The sequence below is a fragment of the Aplidium turbinatum genome, chromosome 13 (assembly GCF_918807975.1).
Source record: "Aplidium turbinatum chromosome 13, kaAplTurb1.1, whole genome shotgun sequence".
In the NCBI taxonomy this organism is placed as follows: domain Eukaryota; kingdom Metazoa; phylum Chordata; class Ascidiacea; order Aplousobranchia; family Polyclinidae; genus Aplidium; species Aplidium turbinatum.
Genome location: NC_137484.1, coordinates 4,702,995 through 4,723,687, shown reverse-complemented (window position 1 = coordinate 4,723,687; position 20,693 = coordinate 4,702,995). Strand labels below are relative to the sequence as shown.

The 20,693-nt window shown below is 39.4% G+C and overlaps 1 protein-coding gene across 1 annotated transcript; it reads left to right on the top strand.

The window, feature by feature from the left end:
• The first annotated feature begins 11,834 nt into the window (after window positions 1-11,834).
• On the top strand, window positions 11,835-15,464 carry LOC145782380 (uncharacterized). The gene is made up of 3 exons (XM_082594163.1): window positions 11,835-11,914; window positions 12,119-14,231; window positions 15,027-15,464. The coding sequence occupies exons 1-3, from the start codon at window positions 11,835-11,837 to the stop codon at window positions 15,462-15,464; spliced, it is 2,631 nt and encodes an 876-aa protein (XP_082450289.1).
• Window positions 15,465-20,693: the final 5,229 nt, after the last annotated feature.

Here is a 20,693-nt window from a genome sequence, read left to right as displayed (position 1 = left end):
AGGTGGCTTGAAGATGGTACAGTTATTGATGATGTGGTCTGCAGTCTCTTCCTCGGCATCACATTCACAGGAGGAGGAAGAGGCCAATTCCTCCAATGGCGCATGGTTGACCGGAAAAGCCCGACGCCCGTATGAAGACGGTTGAGGCGCACCCATGCTTGTTTTTGTAGTGTCAGGCCGATGGGGCATGTGTCGGCGTTGGGGATGAACGAATGAAGTCCGGTGGTACTTGACTTCCTTTCAGAATTCCATTTATAGTCCGCCCAAGTAGCCGCAGAGATGAAGTTCATCTGCTGCGTTGATCAGAAGTTGAGCGGCTGGCACGAATGGTTGTCTTGACTTCAGTCGACTGGGGTGCTGGTTTGGGGAAGCAGAGATCTTGTGGTGGAGAAGATGGTTAGGCTTTAGTGCCCGTCGGCTAAGAAACAGAGTGGCTTCTTCGTGACGAAGCTCAGAAAGTTGGATGCCAGCGAGAATGGCAAAATTATCCAATGGTGTGGGACGCATGCATCTGGTAACTGTGCGCAGGGCGCTGTTTATGGCAGTGCCGATGTTATGGCAGTGTGCACTGCAGCACCAAATAGGTGTACAGTACTCTGCTGAAGAGTAGACAAGAGCTAAGGCTGCTATACGCAAAGTGTCAGCCCTCGCCCCCCAGCTGTGGCCTGCCAGGCGCTTGAGTAGTGCAGCGTGGGATGTCATTTTCTTGCGCAGTGACACCAAATGGTGGCGGTATGTGTACGATTTGTCTAGTGTCATCCCAAGATATTCTGGTTTGGGGCAGAAGTGTAACAGATTGAACGATTAGGCCTATAGCGCCATCTACCATTTGTATATATGTGCGGTTACCATCATTATGACGAAATATACATTCTCACGAGTTACTGATGTATGCGCAAGACGCTAGTTTGATGAAGCTATAATTCAGTATAAGAATCAATATATCTTGAGAGATCAAGACGTTACATGGTGTCAGAACTTCCTTGAACCTACGTATTGCAAGAAGAATTATCAATAGTCGTTTTTTTAGTCTTAAAACATGGCAGATTTTAAGCAGCCTGCCCCGATGAACTTCAACAGTTCAAGCATAGCAGAAGCATGGAAAAAATGGGAGATGTCTTTTCGAACCTATTATGTAGCCGCTGAGATCAGTAAGAAGTCAGCAGAGACGCAAGTCGCAATCTTGCTACACTGTGCTGGGACTGCAGCACAAGAAATCTTTAGCAATTTTGTCTTTCCAGACAATGATGATAATGATAGCAAAGACAATTACGACCACGTACTGAGAAAATTTCGGTTATATTGTGAACCAAAGAAGAATGAAATTTTTTCCACGTACAAGTTTTGGCATAGAAATCAACTTGATGGTGAGTCTTTTGATTGTTGGATTAATGATCTCAGAACACTTGCAAATGACTGTGCATTTCATAATCAAGCTGTTAAAGAGAGAAATCTTCGTGATCAAATTGTCTGTGGTATTTCAAACCAGAGTATTAGAGAAAAGCTGATGCAAACCTCAGACTTAACGCTGGCAAAAGCCATTGATTTATGCCACGCTTATGACGCAACAAGAAGCCATTTGTTGGTCATGAATAACACACAACCACAACATATCGACAGCATTAGTAGTAAACGCCAGTCAACCATGACGAACCGCGCAGCCTCTGCGATGCAACCCGTTCCAAAGCCAAGAGACAGTTGCAGATACTGTGGTAAAGTCCACGCACCCAGAAAATGCCCTGCTTATGGTAAAACATGTCTCAACTGTGGTGTGCGTAATCATTTTAAATCGGTGCGTCGAAAGCCACCTACGAAGCCGATGCACGACATCAAAGCCGAAGAATCAGAACCAACATTTCTACAAGTTTCTACCATTGATGAACAAGAAAGCAGCACGAAAATGAAAACTCGCTTGCTTATTGGTGATCCTGATGGTCACAAATATTCTGTATTGTGTAAGCTTGACACTGGTGCAGCTGCAAATGTTATTCCTTACAATTTTTTTGCACAAATGTCCGGTCTTGAATTGCAGCAGACGAGCACCAAGCTTTGTGGTTTTGGTAATAGCGTTGTTAAGCCGCATGGCACCACCGTAATCAAATGCTATGATAAAAGCGACAATTGTTTTGACTTGTTATTTTACGTAACTGATGTCATTGATATTGCTATTCTTGGTGAACATGCATGTGCTATTTTAAACCTTGTTAAACGTATCGACGCATACACACAAAATGGCACTGGTACTATTGCAAATATTACCCATGAATATGCTGATATTTTTTCTGGCATTGGAGCTTATGATAAAGAATACCACATAATGCTCAAGCCTGATGCCAAAGCTGTAATCCAGCACCCAAGAAAAATCCCTCATGCTATAAGATCACACTTGCAAGAGCATCTTGAAAAACTTAAAACACAAAAAATCATTGCTGATGTTGATACGCCTACTGATTGGGTAAATAACCTTGTTGTAGTTGAAAAGAAAGACAAATCGTTGCGCATTTGTTTAGACCCAAAACCATTGAATACTTTTATTAAGCGTGAACGTCATAATATTCCCACACCAGCGGATGTCCAATCCCAACTGTCCGGAAAGAATTTATTTACTGTAATTGACATGAAAGACGCTTACTGGCATGTAAAGTTGACAGAAGAATCTTCGTACCTCACTACGTTTCACACCCCTTGGGGTAGAAAACGATTTCTTCGAATGCCTTTTGGACTGTCGTCCGCATCTGAAATAATGCAGAAACGAAATGAAGAGACATTTGGTGACATTGCCAATGTGCATGTCATAGCTGATGACATCATCATAGCAGCATCTTCTGAGAAAGAACATGATGAAATTCTCAAAGCTGTGCTAGACAGAGCTCGTCAAAAAGGAGTGAAGTTTAACAAAAAGAAAATCCAACTCAAAGTGAAAACTGTTGAATATATGGGTAACATTGTTTCACAAGATGGTCTGAAGCCGGAGGAAAAGAAAATTGACGCTATTGTGAACATGCCCAAGCCCACAGATGTCCATTCTTTGCAACGATTGCTAGGAATGACGAAGTTCTTATCTCAATATATACCTAATGAATCCTCCATTACAGCGCCTTTACGTGATATGTTAAAGAAAGGAGTTGAATGGAAGTGGACTGATGCTCATGACGAAGCATTAACTCATCTTAAATTACTTTTGACAAGTAAGCCAGTTTTATCGTTCTACGATGTCATGAAGCCTGTAACAATCCAGTCCGACGCTTCTCAAAAGGGACTCGGAGCGTGCTTACTTCAAGATGGAAAACCGATTGCCTATGCTTCTAGGTCCATGACTTCCGCCGAACAAAACTATGCACAAATAGAAAAAGAGATGCTCTCTATCGTTTTTGCAGCAAAAAAGTTCCATCAGTACATTTATGGAAAAGACTCTATTGTTGTTGAGTCTGATCACAAACCAATTGAATCAATTATGAAGAAGCCATTGTGCAAAGCTCCGCCTAGACTTCAACGTTTAATGCTTTGTTTGCAGCCATACGATTTAAAAATCAAATTTGTTCCAGGAAAAGAAATGTACCTAGCTGATACTTTATCACGTGCTTATCTCAATGTTGTGCCAGACAATGAATTGAATGATGACCTTGTTCGTGTAATCCACACTCTTATAACTAGCCTTCCAGTTACGCCATCTCGCATGGACGAGCTTATTGAGGCTACAGAGCGAGATGCAGGTCTAAAAAAGGTCAAAAGCTATTGCAAAAATGGATGGCCTCGTGCACAAAGAGACGTTCCAGTCGAAGCTAGAAGTTACTGGAATATGCGTGACATATTGCATGAAGCCGAACATTTAATAATGGCCAACGATCGAATCGTTGTTCCAGTCGAGTTACGATCGTTTATGTTGAATTTAATCCATGAAAGCCACTTTGGAATGGAAAAATGCAAATCCAGAGCGCAGGACTTGCTTTATTGGCCTAGGATGTTATCAGACATCGAAAACATTGTTGCAAAATGCAATGTTTGTTGTGCTCATCAACGAAACAACCAACGTGAACCGCTAGTTTCTCACGAAATTCCAGATGGACGCTTTTTAAAAATTGCTATGGACATAATGACTGTTAAAAATCGCGATTATCTTGTTGTTGTTGACTATTATTCCAAGTACCCTGAACTGCTTTCCTTAGCTGACAAGACAGCAAAGACTGTTGTAGAACAAGTTAAAAGTGTCTGTGCGAGACACGGTATTCCTGAAGAAATTGTCAGCGACAATATGCCGTTTCGAAGCAAAAAGTTTGTTGAGTTTTGTAAAGAGTATGGTGTTAAGAGTATTACCTCCAGCCCCGAATATCCTCAGAGTAATGGCCAGGCTGAACGCACTGTTCAGACGTTAAAGAAAATGCTCAAAAAAGCTTTTGATGCAGGCACTGACCCCTATTTAGCTTTGTTAGAGTACCGTAATACACCCATTGCTGGTCTTGGTTACTCACCTGCTCAAATTTTGATGAGTTGTCGTCTTCGCAGTAAATTGCCTATTGCTAACACTTTACTTGTGCCTAAAGTTGTTGATGTGTATGCTGATTTACGCAAACGTCAAAATCGCCAGAAGTCTTATTTTGATCGTCATACAAAATCCTTACCTACTTTGCAGAAAGGAGATAAAGTACGTTATAAAACACGTAATTATTGGAACAATGCTGTTGTTTCGAATGTATGCAATGAACCTCGATCTTACATTGTTCGCAATGAACGTGGACCTCTTCGACGTAATCGTAGACATCTATTGCAAATGCCCGCTGATCCGTACTGTCATGGTGATTTCAATTTTGATCCTGATGAAAACTGTATCGCAAATAATCATGACTTGAATCAAAATGTGCCTGATGTTCGAAATGAATCAAGTACTTCTCGACTTGAAAATAGGACAACGCGATCTGGCAGACAAGTTGTCACCCCACAAAGATATCATGATTGATTTATTCACCGACTTGTGACTTACAAGCATTTGTGTTACTGTTCATATTTCACGATTGTATTTTTATGCTGTGTAAATAATGTTGGCCTATTTGAAGAAGGAAGATGTAACAGATTGAACGATTAGGCCTATAGCGCCATCTACCATTTGTATATATGTGCGGTTACCATCATTATGACGAAATATACATTCTCACGAGTTACTGATGTATGCGCAAGACGCTAGTTTGATGAAGCTATAATTCAGTATAAGAATCAATATATCTTGAGAGATCAAGACGTTACAAGAAGGTCAGAGGTTTTCCATTGTTCTGAACATGTAGCCCACGATCAACTTCCCGACTGTAGGCTATAGGTGGAAAGCTGCCGCCAAAGTTTTGTTTTCGCTAAGTTTCAGTCGCCAGTTCTGGAGATAGCCTAAGCTGAGAGAGTTTTCATGCCCTGGCTCAAGCTGTCTTCCAGGCTATATATATAACCGTGGGCTTAACTACTGTACTACAATCGAAAGTATAAATTTTCTTGTAGCCTACCAAATTGTACGAAACTCAGCACATCAAAGACTATATGATTGTATTTATTTTTGCCATACAAGTTATATTTATGGTAATTTTAAACCGGTTTGCGACCCACTGTGAATGGTCTCGCGACCCAAATTTGGGTCGCGACCCAGTATTTGCGGACCCCTGGCTTAGATAAAGCCTAGTACTTGCCAACAAGTTGCCGTTACAGGGAAACATAATTATGTAATTTTTTGTAGATTTATCGCAGTGTCAAATGTTACTTAAATCCTTAGCTCATTTTAATATATTTTTTTTTATTTTTGCCTTAACCTAAACATGCAACTAGCATGCGAGATTGCCAGGTTCGAGCCTCAATCTCATTTTTATACAGTCGTACACGTGCAGGCACAGCTCTGCAAAGCGTTATGGTGTCGCTTCCAAGCAACCATCCGTGAGTTTGTGCGTCTTTTTACTCCGACAAGGAGATCTCCAAATAGGAGAAATCATTGTGAAGACTTTGCTTCACAACTTTGCCACCCTTATGTTCTCAGCTGAAGCATCAGTTTGTATAACTCTGTGGCGCAAAGACAGGGAAAACTATGCGAAGCCACCCAAAGAGGTTGTAGTTTTCGTGTGCCCCATTTTTTTTAAATATTACTAGGAGCTAACATGATTTAAGAAACGTTGTTTCTGTTTTTTGTTTGCATTGCACTACTGTGTATGCACAGTTTTTTTTTACCCTGTAATGGAACTTTTTGTGTAAGCTTGCTTGGCATTTAGCAATATCTTTTGTCTCTTGAGAAGGCAGAATCGCTGTCACGTGTGCTGGTGCTGAGATCGACAAAACAGCAATATCCATCACACTTAACTTTTACTCAGCAAAACCATCTATTGATGACGCCAGTCTCCTTCGACCCAAATGACACTGTATAATTTCTTCTATTTCTATCAAAATATGTCTGATCAACGTTTGGCAACCGTCTTGTAGCATATCGCTGAAAATCTTCAAGACAACCCATACGGTTGACTGCAAATCTTAGTGTTCAGTGTTCACGTTGCCTGAGCAGTTTTCGATGTTTTAGTTATGTTGCTGTATAACGTTTTTTTTCGTCAACAGTGCTATTATCGCCACCAATGATGTCACACGCTGTGAACAACAGTGATGGACCTTCGAACCCCAGAAATGTAGCTAAACAACAACCTCATCAATCAGTGACGTCATCCGGCGAACAGTCGATGGGCAGCTCATGTGATTAAAAGCTGCAAAACCTTGCGTTTACGTTGTATTTTAATATTGTAATTACGTAACTTTTTACTGTAGTGTTTGTGTATTTTTAACAGCGCCAAGCTGTTGTGCTGAGACGAATGGTCTTAAGGATTGTCCACTCCAGCATTCGTCCATTTGTTTATTTTGAAGTCTGCAGACTCGCAGCAATTTAGGTTATTTTTGTTTGTTCTAAATACATGTGACTGTTTAATCATCCTATGTAGTTCTTTGCAGGACAGTACAGCGTCTTCCAGTATAGCCATCTCAAGTACGCCTACTTCGGAAAGAGATGCATCTCAGCCAATTGGCAATTCTTTTTCAAGTCTCTTGTAGGCTACAAGCTGGCCAACCTGCTTTTCAAAAGCTCTGGCCTATACACTGTAGGTTATATAGCTTCATCGCAAGAAAAATGCAAATATTGCATTAATACGGAATCGTTGTCTTTTTCTCCACTGTCTGCATCTTTTCCAATGCAGATCCAGTGGTTGTCTATTTCAACCTTTCTCTCTTTATAGGTTGTCTGCTAAGCGTTTTTGTTTATTGTGTATGGTTGAATATGACTGCGAGTGGCATGCAAATGCGCGCATCTAACGGTTGGCATGGCATGTTACTAACCTATTTAACCTATGTTGGGCAAGCATGCATATGTCCACGAAACATTACTTTCCATACTGCATGAAACAACTGCATGGTTTTGAATCATGTAGCCTACTGTATCTTTTTTTATTTCCGTGTTTTGTTTGCAGTTGCTGAACGACTGTTCAGACTTATGGACATTTACGATTTTGTGAATGGTATTTAGACCTGTCGATGCCTATGTTCTTTTGTTTTAATTAGTTTTGTTTGCCTTTCAAATCGTTTCTTTACATTTTGTACAGGTCGACTTATAAACCAAGTCGCTAAATATTTCAAAGTTGAACTTGTAATCAATTTGCTTTGCCTTTCTCAGAAATCCTCATGAACAACCAAGATCAAAAACGCAAGTGTTCTGCCCTTTTCACCGCCTGCAACGAAAAAAGTGCTTCAGAGCCACTTGCAACCGACTCTCTAGCGCCTCACAGCGAATGCAAAGGCCGAATGTCAATGATCTCCAGCTGCGTTGATCTCTAGCAAACAAAAAGGAGACAAGGCTGCTGCTGCATTTGCATCAACTCAATCGGCATGGTCTGCTTTTCAACAGAAAGAGCCAGACAAACAATGAATGCCTGCTACGGTTTTCAACGGCGCTTACAAAACAATTAATGTTTCTACGAGGTGGACTCTTCAACACAGCACAAACTCAGACATTCCTTTGCGGAAGGCGGTGGAACCACGCAGAATCACTTCGCGACACGATATCACAAACACAACACCACATTATTATCATAAACACTAAACATATCTATTTCACACTATGTCTGTTACAATTGTGTTAACGTTTTAACTCCTTAAATTTGAGCTAAACTTGGTACCCATGGTTCCAATTTAGCCCAAATTTGGGGGGGCCTCTGTAGCGATCCATTATTTCATCATATAAATTCCCTTTCTTTAACTAAAATGAACCATTTCAAACCATGCGTAATTTCCTAAAGAATTGTAATTTTCCATTTAGTCTGCTCCCGAAGTAAATAAGAAAAAGGGAACACAAAATAAAATGGTTTGTTCGTCCTTTGACGAGAGCTCTATCACATCAAACCAGCTCAATTAGACACAGAGCTCTATCAAATCGGACTAGCTCACATCAAACCAGCTCAGTTAGACCAGTTCAGCTCTCAGAAAAACATTAAATTGATTGTTTAATTAAAATGTAATAACTCGTGATAATGTTTCACTATCCTGTAATTTCATTATTCTGTACTGTTTAAATTCAAATTGTGTTATAGACCTACAACATTATACGAACACCTTCTGATAACTTAAAATTATAATTCGAATAACAATTGTGTGGAAATCAGATAATGGAGTCAGATATATAAATTAGATAAATAGAACTTTCATCAGGCAGTCAGACAGCCTTCATCTTAATTCAACTTATAAACAAACTATTCTCATACTTATCCTTATACGTTAAATATAACCTAAATAATATATAACCACAACTCTTTGATGCTACATATTTTCGACAGTTAATCCACGATCATTGTACTGCGAAATTAAATAATTGGCTACAAGAGACCGGTGGCCAAACTTGGCCGATTTGAGGAAGTAGCACTGGCGGTCATTCAAGCACTACTTAGCAGCCATGGCCGCCGGCTGCTTTAAGGCTTGGCAGTAGGTTACATCATTATAACATAGTGTGATGCCCTTCTTTGTATACCGGACACTTTTTGTTTTGTTTTATTATCTTTATCCTGCATTGCTGGAAAGCGGACTTGAGCGCTATGCATCGGTGTACGCCTTCCGACGTACACCTGACCCACGCTGCAGCCGACGGCAATGTCTGTTTCCGGTTGTCTACTCTACTTATGACTGAAATTTGGTACTACCCATTACTCGAAATCGATCACTGAGTAGAGGCAATCATCGTAAAGTTTCTTGTCCAGAGAAACAACAGCAAGTGTGGGTGGCTGGAGTCGAACATGCAGGCTCTCGACTGCGAGCCCAACGCGCTAACCACTCGGCCACTGCTGCCGAGTGACTTGTAGGCCATCATTACTCTTGTACACTAATCATTACACTTGTAGGCTATCATTACTCAATACATAGTGAGCTGATAGATTAGCATTATCGCTATATCTTATCTTCAAACTTGAAAAAAAATTGGCCTTTTACTAAACAAAAGTGCCCTTTTTTCGTAATCTTGCCCCCCCAGTCAAAAATTGTTCCGGCGCCCCTGGTACTGAAACAATCGCTTTTTATAAATCTTTCATCACAAACTTGTTGCTGAGTATAAATTGTAGCACCGCGCGATGTTGTCATTTCAATATTGAAATGTTAAACATGAAGCAAAGTCAACCATCTATTCGCGGATTCTTAAAACCAGCTAGTGTTCGGCGATATTGAAAAAAAATACTCGATATTTCTGTTCTAATTAAGAAAAAAGTTTCTCAGTCTTCGAAATTAGTGTCGGCAATTGCTGAGGTGATTGCCGACACAGATGCATGAATGGCGCATTAGCGTCGGCAATAAAAATGCCGAGGCCACACGAGCGCTTGTAAGGTTAGTGTTAGACATTCCTCCCAGTCGTTGTGCCACAGCCACAGATTTGATTAGTCAACACCCTTAGTCAACACCTTGATGGAGCTCTGCGAAAGAGGCGTGTGGATGGGTATCAAAGCACGAAAGCAGCAAAACGTGGACGCTTCATTGCGAACCGCGAAGACAATGTAGATTTACAGCCAAGCGATGAGCCTCTTGATGTTTCTGATTTCAGTGATGACACGACAACCTCATCCTCCGATACAGCATCTGATGATTCCGATTCTGACAGCTAGTTCTTTATCAAACAGACTTTGTGTTGCTTGCAGTATCCCAATTGTGCCCAAATTAGTTAGTGGATGTCAGGGATTCATACTATAGGGATCGCCAACTCAGTTGAATATCCGACAACCGGAGTGTAAAAGTGTTGCCAGATAGTTTTTATATTTTTAGAAAAAATATTATTTTGGCATTTTTAAAGTAGTAGTTGCCCAAAACTTGCCCGTAAATAAATATTTTAAAACTAATCTAAAGCAATTTTATTGTTCACTTATCAAACTATCATATTTTTGGCAAATTTACCCTCTCTTGTACATAAAACATATTAAGCCTACTTGAAAAATAATTACCGGCTTCAACACTTAAAACATGAAGCTCTTTATTCCTGAGGTGTATTTTAATTTTCTCAATTTTTTTTGTTCTTAACTGGTTTCTAATAATTTATTTTACACCTGCAAGTTTTATTTAAGTTTGATACATAAATTTAGAACATTCTTATTGCAAAGTTACACAACTACAAACTACTTTAACTCAATCTTGTGCAACTTTAAACTTCAGGTTAGTTTTAAACGGACAAGCTTTGGGCGACCACTACTCTTTAAAAATGCCAAAATAATATTTGTTTTAAAAATATAAAATACATCTGGCAACACTTTTACACTCCGATTGTCGGATTTTCAGCCGAGTTGGCGATTCCTATACTATGAATCCCTGGTGGATGTTAGTGGATACGTAAATCGAGGCAATCTTCTCGCAGGGAGCTATTAATTTGTTACCAGTACCTGGTTGAGCAATTAACATTATTTTATGATAATTCAACGTCGCTACGCTATTTTATGGCTATTCAATGGCTTATGGCTATTTTATGGCTATTCAACGTCTCGCTTTATCGCTACTTTTGGTATTATTAGATACAGTAGATTACCGGGACGCGCAACTCCGTTGTTCCGCCAACATTAGAAGGGTAAATTGCCAATTTGACATTTTTTTCACGCTTTGCTGCTGGCTTGCTTTCAACTAAAAATTTTAAATTACTTCAAAACCAACTTCACTCTTTTTATATAACCCATAAAAAATACATTATTTTGTAAATAAAAAAAAATTACCCTTCTAATGTTGCGGATGAACGAAAAGCGGATGTAGTTAACCATCCCGGTAATCTACTGTCCCTAATTATTAGAAAAGATGTACTATCCAGAATACAAACCAACATGGAAATTCTACAAACAATTAAATCAAGAAAATTGAAATATTTTGGCCACATGATTCGCAATAATTCTATTCAAAGACAACAACGAGGAGGAAAAATGAACGGCAAACAAAATAGGGGCAGACCACCAAGAATTTGGACTAATGAAATTGAAGACTGGTCAGGACTTAATTACAAAACTGCAGTAAAAATATCTCACAACAGAGAAACTTGGCGTCTCATTGCCTCCAACCCTCGACGAGAGGAAAGAACTTAATGATGATGATGATGGTTGACGTGTTATTGCTTTAAGTTGCATTGTAATTTACGTTGTTGCTGATTGCTTCGTTGCTGATTACTTTGTTACGTTGCCTTAAGTTCCTTTGTCGTTTTTACTGGTGTTTATTTTCAGTCTCAATTCAGTTTGCAGTTTATGTCGTCAGAACAACCTAGTTGCATTTTAGCGTAATAAACTTCTTAATAGAGGAATTGTAGATGGTTTCACTACATTTTATTACGCTAATAAAGTATGGATCTAAAAGACTTGCGCCCTAGACTCTTAGCTGCGGACCCGCAAAGTAAAGACGCTAAACGACAATGGGTGCATTGGTACAAGTCTTTTACAATTTATCTAGAAAAGCTCGGAGAAGTTTCAGCTGAAGACAAGTTGAATTTGCTTATAAATCATATAGACGCTTCAATATATGAACTGGTGTGTGAGACAACAAATTATGATGAAGCTATCGAACAACTGAAGCGCCTTTTTGAAAAGGTTTCTAACCCCATGTTTTCTCGATTTGTTTTAAAAACTAGGAAGCAGAAGCCAGACGAATCACTAGACGAGTACATGCAGACCTTAAAGCGATTGAGCCTCTCCTGTGACTTTCGGGCCGTATCGGCAGTTGCGCATAAAGAGGAAGCTATACGTGACTCGTTTATCGCTGGGATTTCGTCAAATCACATTAAACAACGCTTGCTAGAGGACAAAAATGCTTCGCTACAACACACTTTTGATAAAGCTCGATCCTTAGATGATGCCCAAACGTTTTGCAATCGTGTCGAAATGACTGCGAGCCAGACTCCGTCTTCCTTTGATTGTGGCGCAACAGCTTTTGAAACACGTCCTACCTTTAAAATTGAAGATTCTTCAGATAAGGAAGAAAGCTCAGATGTTAGCGCCGCGTTGGTTGAAAAGTGTAACTATTGCGGAAATAGGCGACATAGTAGAAGATATTGCCCTGCTCGTGAAGTTATTTGTTTCAAATGTTCTAAAAAAGGTCATTTCTCAAAAGTTTGTCGTCTTTCCAGGGTAAATCGAAAACCTATTTATTCATCTGCTTCTACTCCACGAGATGTCATTACGAATATGACAACCGAATCTTTCGACACCCACGCAAAGGTCAACGTCCCTGTTACAGTTAACGGAGTTCAAGCCAATGCTCTCATCGACACTGGCTCTACCCTTTGTCACATGAGCGACCGTTTAAGAAAGCGTCTAAAACTAAATCTTGAAGAAAGTGAATGCCGCATTGGTTTAGCCGTGAAAGGATGTTCATCGCAAAGTTTAGGAATCTGTAACGTAAAAGTCGCGCTTTTTGGACAAGAGTATGATAATGTAGGAGTCACTGTTTTGAAAAATTTGCTCACCGACCTAATTATCGGACAAACTTTTATGAAACAGCACAAAAGCGTGAACATTCAATTTGGAGGGCCTATGCCAACGTTACAGATCGGAGCATTAGAAGCTATTAAAACGTCTACTTCAATACAGCTTTTCAAACACTTAAGGAAGGAGTGCCTTCCGATTGCTACAAAGCCTAGAAAGTATTCTCAAGCCGATAGAAGTTTTATCTCTTCAGAGGTGCAGCGACTTTATAAGGAAGGTTTAATTGAGCCGAGTCGTTCGCCATGGCGAGCACAACCTCTTGTGGTCACTCAAGAAAATCACAAAAAGCGTATGGTCATCGATTTTAGCCAAACCATAAACAAATTCACTTGTTTGGACGCGTATCCTTTACCTCTTATGTCAGACGTAGTGAACAATGTTGCTAGGAACAGCATCTATACAACGCTAGATTTAAAAAGTGCGTACCACCAGGTAGAAGTTCCTCTGCAAGATCGAAATTACACTGCTTTCGAAGCCGATGGAAGCTTGTGGCAATGGAAGAGAACGCCGTTTGGTCTAACGAATGCAGTACCTGGTTTTCAACGGATAATGGACAACATTATCAAAGACTACGAGTGCAAAGGTACGTACGCTTATCTTGACAATATTACCATTTGCGGGAAAACCCAAGAAGAGCACGATCAAAATTTATCAAAATTTCTTGCAGTAGCTCGAGAATGCAATCTAACTTTCAATGAAGCAAAAAGTACTTATTCGGCAGATACAATCGACTTGCTTGGATATAGAATCTCTAAAGGTACTTTAAGTCCTAACCCCGAAAGAGTGGAATCTTTACTAAAAATCCCGCCTCCAAAAAGTAGTAAACAACAGCAGAGGATTGTCGGTTTATTTGCGTATTATGCGCAATGGATTTCGCGTTATTCTGACAAGATTCAGCCTCTAATTCGAAACACTACCTTTCCTCTGAATGATGCAGCCCTAAACTCTTTCGCGACGTTGAAAGCTGAATTGGCTCAAGTTACGCTTGGGGTGATAGATGAAGAAATTTCATTTACAGTAGAAACTGACGCATCTGACATTGCCATTTCAGCCACTTTAAATCAGAACGGGCGACCCGTTGCTTTTTTTTCCAGGACACTCAACAAAAGTGAAAAAGTTCACTCAAGCATAGAGAAAGAAGCGACGGCAATTATCGAAGCCATTCGAAAATGGAGTCATTTTCTAGCGGGACGCCGATTCAAACTTGTCACAGATCAAAAATCGGTGGCATTCATGTACAACAGCAACAACCATGGCAAGGTAAAAAACGTAAAAATTTTGAGATGGCGACTGGAACTATCACAGTACGATTATGAAATTGTTTATCGAGCAGGGAAGTATAATACTGCTCCCGACACTTTATCTAGAGTGTATTGTGCAACTATGATGGACAATTCGTTGTATGAAATTCATGCGGCCTTATGCCACCCTGGAGTAACTCGCATGCATCATTATGTTAAAACAAAGAATTTGCCTTATTCTATTGATGACATCCGTAAAATGACATCCGCTTGTGAAATTTGTGCTGAGTTGAAACCTAAGTTCTACAAGCCAATTGAAATTCCATTGATAAAAGCTACGCAACCTATGGAGCGCTTAAGCATCGATTTCAAAGGACCTTTACCTTCTGCTACGAATAACAAATACATTCTGACTGTAGTAGATGAGTACTCTCGATTCCCTTTCGCCTTTCCTTGTAGTAAAGTAGACACTGAAACTGTAATCTTGTGCATGTCTAGTCTTTTTGCAATGTTTGGTAAATGTGGTTATGTGCATTCGGATAGAGGTGCATCGTTTATGTCTAAGGATTTTGTGTCTTACATGTACAGTTTGCGTATTCCTACCCGCAGAACCTCTATATACAATCCACGGGCTAATGGCCAATGCGAAAGATACAACGACGTAATTTGAACTTCTGTAAAACTTGCTTTGAAAACTCGAGATCTTCCTATTTCTAAATGGGAGTGTGTTCTACCTGATGTTTTACATTCTATGCGCTCTTTATTATGTACTGCAACAAACGTGACGCCACACGAGCGATTTTTTAATTTTCAGCGTCGTTCAAGTCTAGGTCTTTCCATACCTACTTGGGTTAAATGTCCTCAAAAGGTTTTATTGAGACGACACGTTCGTGCTAGCAAGTATGAACCGCTTGTCGAAGAAGTGGAAATGACTCATGCAACTCCGAACTACGCGCACGTTCGTTTCGCGAACGGACGCGAAACCACAGTGTCAATTCGTGACATCGCTCCAACTGCTCGTGGTGGCCTTGACGAGTCGACTCTTAGTTTGCCGGATCCCGGGAGTCCAAACGAAGGGATAAACAATCCATCTGTGGAATTTCCCGAACAAATAACAACTAATAATGAGTCTGTCAATGAAGATGCACCTGCCCCGTCATCGGAAACTCATATACCGACTGATTCCAGCGAGCGCCCCATGCCCCGGCGCTCATCTCGTTCAAGGCGACCGCCAAACAGATTTGTAAATTAATTAAATGTATTTAATGTATTAGCGCTTTTAATTTTTGTTGATCCCTATTGATAATCTATGGAAGGGGTGAATGACGTGTTATTGCTTTAAGTTGCATTGTAATTTACGTTGTTGCTGATTGCTTCGTTGCTGATTACTTTGTTACGTTGCCTTAAGTTCCTTTGTCGTTTTTACTGGTGTTTATTTTCAGTCTCAATTCAGTTTGCAGTTTATGTCGTCAGAACAACCTAGTTGCATTTTAGCGTAATAAACTTCTTAATAGAGGAATTGTAGATGGTTTCACTACAATGGTATTATCAGAGCCACTATATACATAGTCTGGAAAGTCATGTTTTGGTTTCATTGGAAACGTAGATTGGGAGGCGGTAAAATCTGAGAAGAGAGACGAGCGGAAGGAGCAACAACTATCGAGAAAGAAGTGAGAAAACGAGCGGAAGGAACGCGAAGAATGTCTCGGATGACAACAATACAGAAGAATCTCCCAGAAGGCGCTTCCCTTCAGAGTGCTCGATCGGCAGAGAAGAACTCGAAGAAGAGCAGGAGCGATGTACTTTCGATCTTCGTACAGTTGCGCGTTAGGCCATGGATCACTGAATTAGAAGGATTGGAGTCTTTAAATGCGGCTTTTCATGAGTGGTGCAACTTTTGCGTTTGTTACTTCGGCCAACCACTGGTGTTTAAAATCATTCAAGATTTTAAAACTGTTACAATATTCAACCCTGAAATTCAGAGTTGTTTTACGTCGGTCATTAGGTGACGTCATAAAGGATGCATTGCAAATGTGACGTCACAATATATATAGTCAACGATGCACGCAATTTCAAAAAAGTGCAAAAACTGTAATAATACCAGATTTTTATTTCACATTTGATCTACAGTATAATTACAGATGCACTGCAGTAGACAGCTGGAACCACATAAAAGAGTGTCATGACAGAAGATGTTTATTTTCCTTTCATTGTCAGCCTGTTAATTAAATGCATCATAATTCATAAGCATATGGATACGCCAGAAGCAACATTTTGCTGTTTTGTTTTTATTTGCTGTTTCGAAAAGAATAGACTAAATGAAAGTAAACAATGAGCGTCCCATCATATGTGAAACGAGTCACCGAAACAAAGCAACAGTTAAACTTTTGAGATACGGCGAATGAAAACAACAGTAAATTTTTTCAGGATTGGCTGGATTTTCAATAACTGGTTCAAGATGTTTCGTCCCACTCAAATTTACCATAAACCTTCGATTCACAGCAAAATTGTCAGTTACAATAGCTGAAAAGTGCACATACTATGTTAGTAATGTATTTTATAAAATCATCAAATAGCCTGTTACCGGTAGGCTTGTCAACGAGCACTTTTGGTTACTCAAATTAATACATAGTAGCCAACAAGGGTCAAAGCGTATAAGATATTAGCCTACACTGAACACAAAAAATACACAATTTGTAAAAATAAACATACAAACAGTGTTTGCATGCTTTAAACAGTTCTACTCAATACTTTATATTTTGATTAAAGACATTATATTGATCACTTGAGATAGTGTTTCAATTCTTCCATTTGTCAGTAAGTGCTTAAAATCTTTGGAACTGATTGGATTGCTATCAACAAAAACTTTCAATTGCATATGGTACTTTCCTCTATAATGACAATTGCAGAAATAGATGGCATCAAAACATCATTCAATTGAATGTAGCATACATAGAGGATGTTATCTTCCAACCAGCCATGAAATCCTAAAAGGCACAATTAAAATATTAAATGTAAAATTTAAGCCAACAATATAGGCTACAAGTATTTCTGCAGAGTTATAGTAAAGTGCCAATGATGTGTTGAACAATTTTTAAACTAATCGATATGTGACCAATGAGGCTTAGCCTATATGCACGGCATCATAAGTATTGCCACCTCCTTTTACCACTGCATTAAAAAACAATTTTTAGTTTGAATAAAATGTCAGAATTAATATGCCATTGCCCTGACAAGGATCCATTTTGATAAGGCAGTGGCTATTTGACCGGCTCCGGTTTTTGAATCTGAAGCACTATTTGACCGGTCATGACGTCACTACATAAGCACTTTTTTCTTTTTCTGTTTTAAAGCAAAAGACGAGAAATAAGGGCTACTCAAATTAAAAATTGACCACAAAAATGCGTCTTTTGCTTTGAAAGAGAAAAAAAGTGTTATTGTAGTGACATCATGACCGGTCAAATAGTGCTTCAGATTCAAAGACCGGAGCCGGTCAAATAGCCACTGCCTTTTGATAAACCTAAAATGATAAAATGCTTAAGCTAACCTTTAGGTGTTTTCTCTTTGTTGAGTCCTGTTTCAATCTCACTTAAGGTATAGACACGATCCTTCTCAAACATTTCAGCAATAGATTATATGTGACGTTGTTCCATTATATTAAGTCTAGATGTAGAGGTGGCATTCCCTGATCTTGAAGTTGATGGAGAAGACACAATAGCCTATATTTAGGAAGATTTTCAAACACAGTTGGAATGGCGCAAGGTTTCAATATTTTGCGAACCAAGTTCTTCTTAAGTTTTTTCTGCCTTGTAACATTTTTTATCTACACTGGTTGAAATGAAATCACTGGGTAAAAAGTGCAATGAACATATGCGACTACTTTTGGTAGGAGCAAAATTCTCACGACTGATATTTTTCAACAAAGTTGGATTGTTTATCGGATACCTATGAATTGAAACCCCAGAAGGAATTTTTCAAGTTCCATAACCAGTCTTACAATTTAGTGCTGAGCAGCAATATGGCATTTTTGAATCACAAAGTCAGCCTAAGTTACACTAGTTCTGGAAATGGAATAAAGAAATAACTTTATTGCCTATGGTATATCATTGAAGTTCATTATCATTAAATAATGGAGTTCCATGACCAATTTTACAATGTAGTGCTGAGCAACAATATGGCATTTTTGAATCACAAAGTAAGCCTAAGTTACACTAGTTCTGGAATAAAGAAATAACTTTAATTGCCTATATCACGGAAGTTCGTTATCATTAAATTTTGGAGTTCCATGACCAGTTTTACAATTTAGTGCTGAGCAGCAATATGGCATTTTTAAATCACAAAGTCAGCCTAAGTTACACTAGTTCATTTATCTTCTTTAAAAATCGTGTGACGGCCTTAATTGCAGCTTCGCCCTTTAAAGGAACTCGTTTGACTTTGTTAAAAGCAGCTTGTGTTAGGACAGCTGCTCAAACGATTGCTAATTTGGTTTCTGACACTCCTGGCTTGTCAGAGGAAGACAGGATAGAAATGTCGTTAGATCGCTTGTCCCAGCGTTTTGGAGTTCGTGGAGGTCTTTTTGCCGAACCGGAAATTAGAAAGTATCGCTATGGTAGCAAATTGACTTCGATCTTTTCCAGTGATTTGAAAGAGTTTAAAGATGAATTGTCGCAGTGTCTGCTTTACGCGCAAGCTTATGGTCAGCGTGATAAATTGGAAGGACGTTTTGTTTTGGATTTGGCTAAGCAACTCCCGTTTGACGCTAAGCAGCGTTATCTTGACTTTTTAGGTGATCAGTATGGTGGCACTGATGAGCCTACCTTTCAGAGTTTGTTTGAATTTGTAGTACGGGAGGAAACGCGCAAGTCGACTGATTTTAGCATTATGCTAATGGGCGATTCTGGTGAGTCGCAGCATTTTAAAAAGTTTGGAAGGGAAGCCTGTGGTTCGTAGAGCCAAAGTTGCCGTCTGCCACTATGATGAGAGTACGGGGAAAGTGAAAGTAGACTACGTGTTGAGAGATATTTTGTGCCTCGCCCCCGTAAAGAACACTTAAGTGTTAAGGTTTGAGCCTGGTTTTGTCTGCGGTGGCCGACACTTGTCTGAGCCCAGAACAGTCGGTTATTATCGCAACCATTGTACATAGCGTCATTTTAGCGTGTACCTATGGTACCAATTTCATGTATCGTCGTGTATTATTCGTATTGCTGTTCATTCTTTGCATGCCCTTTGTATTTGCATATTAACTTAAACGTGAGTGATTCAAACAATTTGTGTAGCCTATATATCGTGTGTTTTTATTCATTGGCTCAAAATTGTCCTTAAATTCTTTTTTAGTTATGCCATGTTAGACTGTCATAACTAGGGGCCGCTATGTTCCAGATAATTTTCACCAAATCAAACGTCATATAAAAACCGTTATGGTCTACTTAACCTAGCTGGCATCTTACGTCATGAAAATTGCTAGAAAATGTCCAAATATTGCACCATCGTTCGTAAGACCTGATGAAACATTGCATCACTACCTTGAACACCTGTTTGAATTGCGTGACAATGTTTTTCATTATTGCGTCACAGTTACTGTTTACGTGAGTTTGAGATATCGCAAATTATTCTAGTCATTGGTAAAATGGTTGCTTGAAAGTTGGAGGCATATTTAACTGTTTGCTTAGTGCTTGCCAGCCGGACGAAATATCCGTCTTTTATCTAAGTAGTTTGTTCTGTAGTGACAAGTTTTAGTGGTGTATCGCGTTGCACTTCAATTTCGACAGCCAGGTGGCTAATTTTACAGAAATACAATCTTGAATAGACGGTTTCAAATGAGTGTTTCTTTCGGTCATTACATACAGACGAACGAATTCGGGAATCTTACGTTACAATTTTCCCACGAAGAGATTATGGTTTACCGCTGTGACCACCAATGTAGTGTAGGGAATGAATGACATGGTAACATGACTGTGCCTTCATTGCAGCCAAGAGTTCTTTTCTGGTACGACTTATTGTTATCAAACATATCATTTTTCTTAAAAATTTCCGTATTCTGAATAAAAGCGTAAAATCACTTGGAGACAGTGTAGCCTACACGTACAGTTGCAAAACTGCAATAATTTTTACCTAATGTTTATTTATGTACGACTAATGCAAGCAACACGACAGTAAAGCGGCAACAGAATTTAGCCTACAGTAATCGACAACATAGCACAATGAGCGGCAAAAGGAAAACTTCACAAAACGTGCAGAAACTATCCATGGAATAACTAAAACGGTAACGACGCCTTGCGGTTCCACCTGCAGGCCTAACTAGAAGTTTGGTTATTTTAATAACACCATTATCCAGTCGACAAATAAATTTGATTATCTTCCTGAAATGTTATGACTGTGATTTAAAACCAACATATCACAGCAAGTAGCAAAAATTTCCTTGAAAAATCAAGGAGGCATCAACATAACGACTTGGTTCAATTATGCTGTATGTTAATGCTTC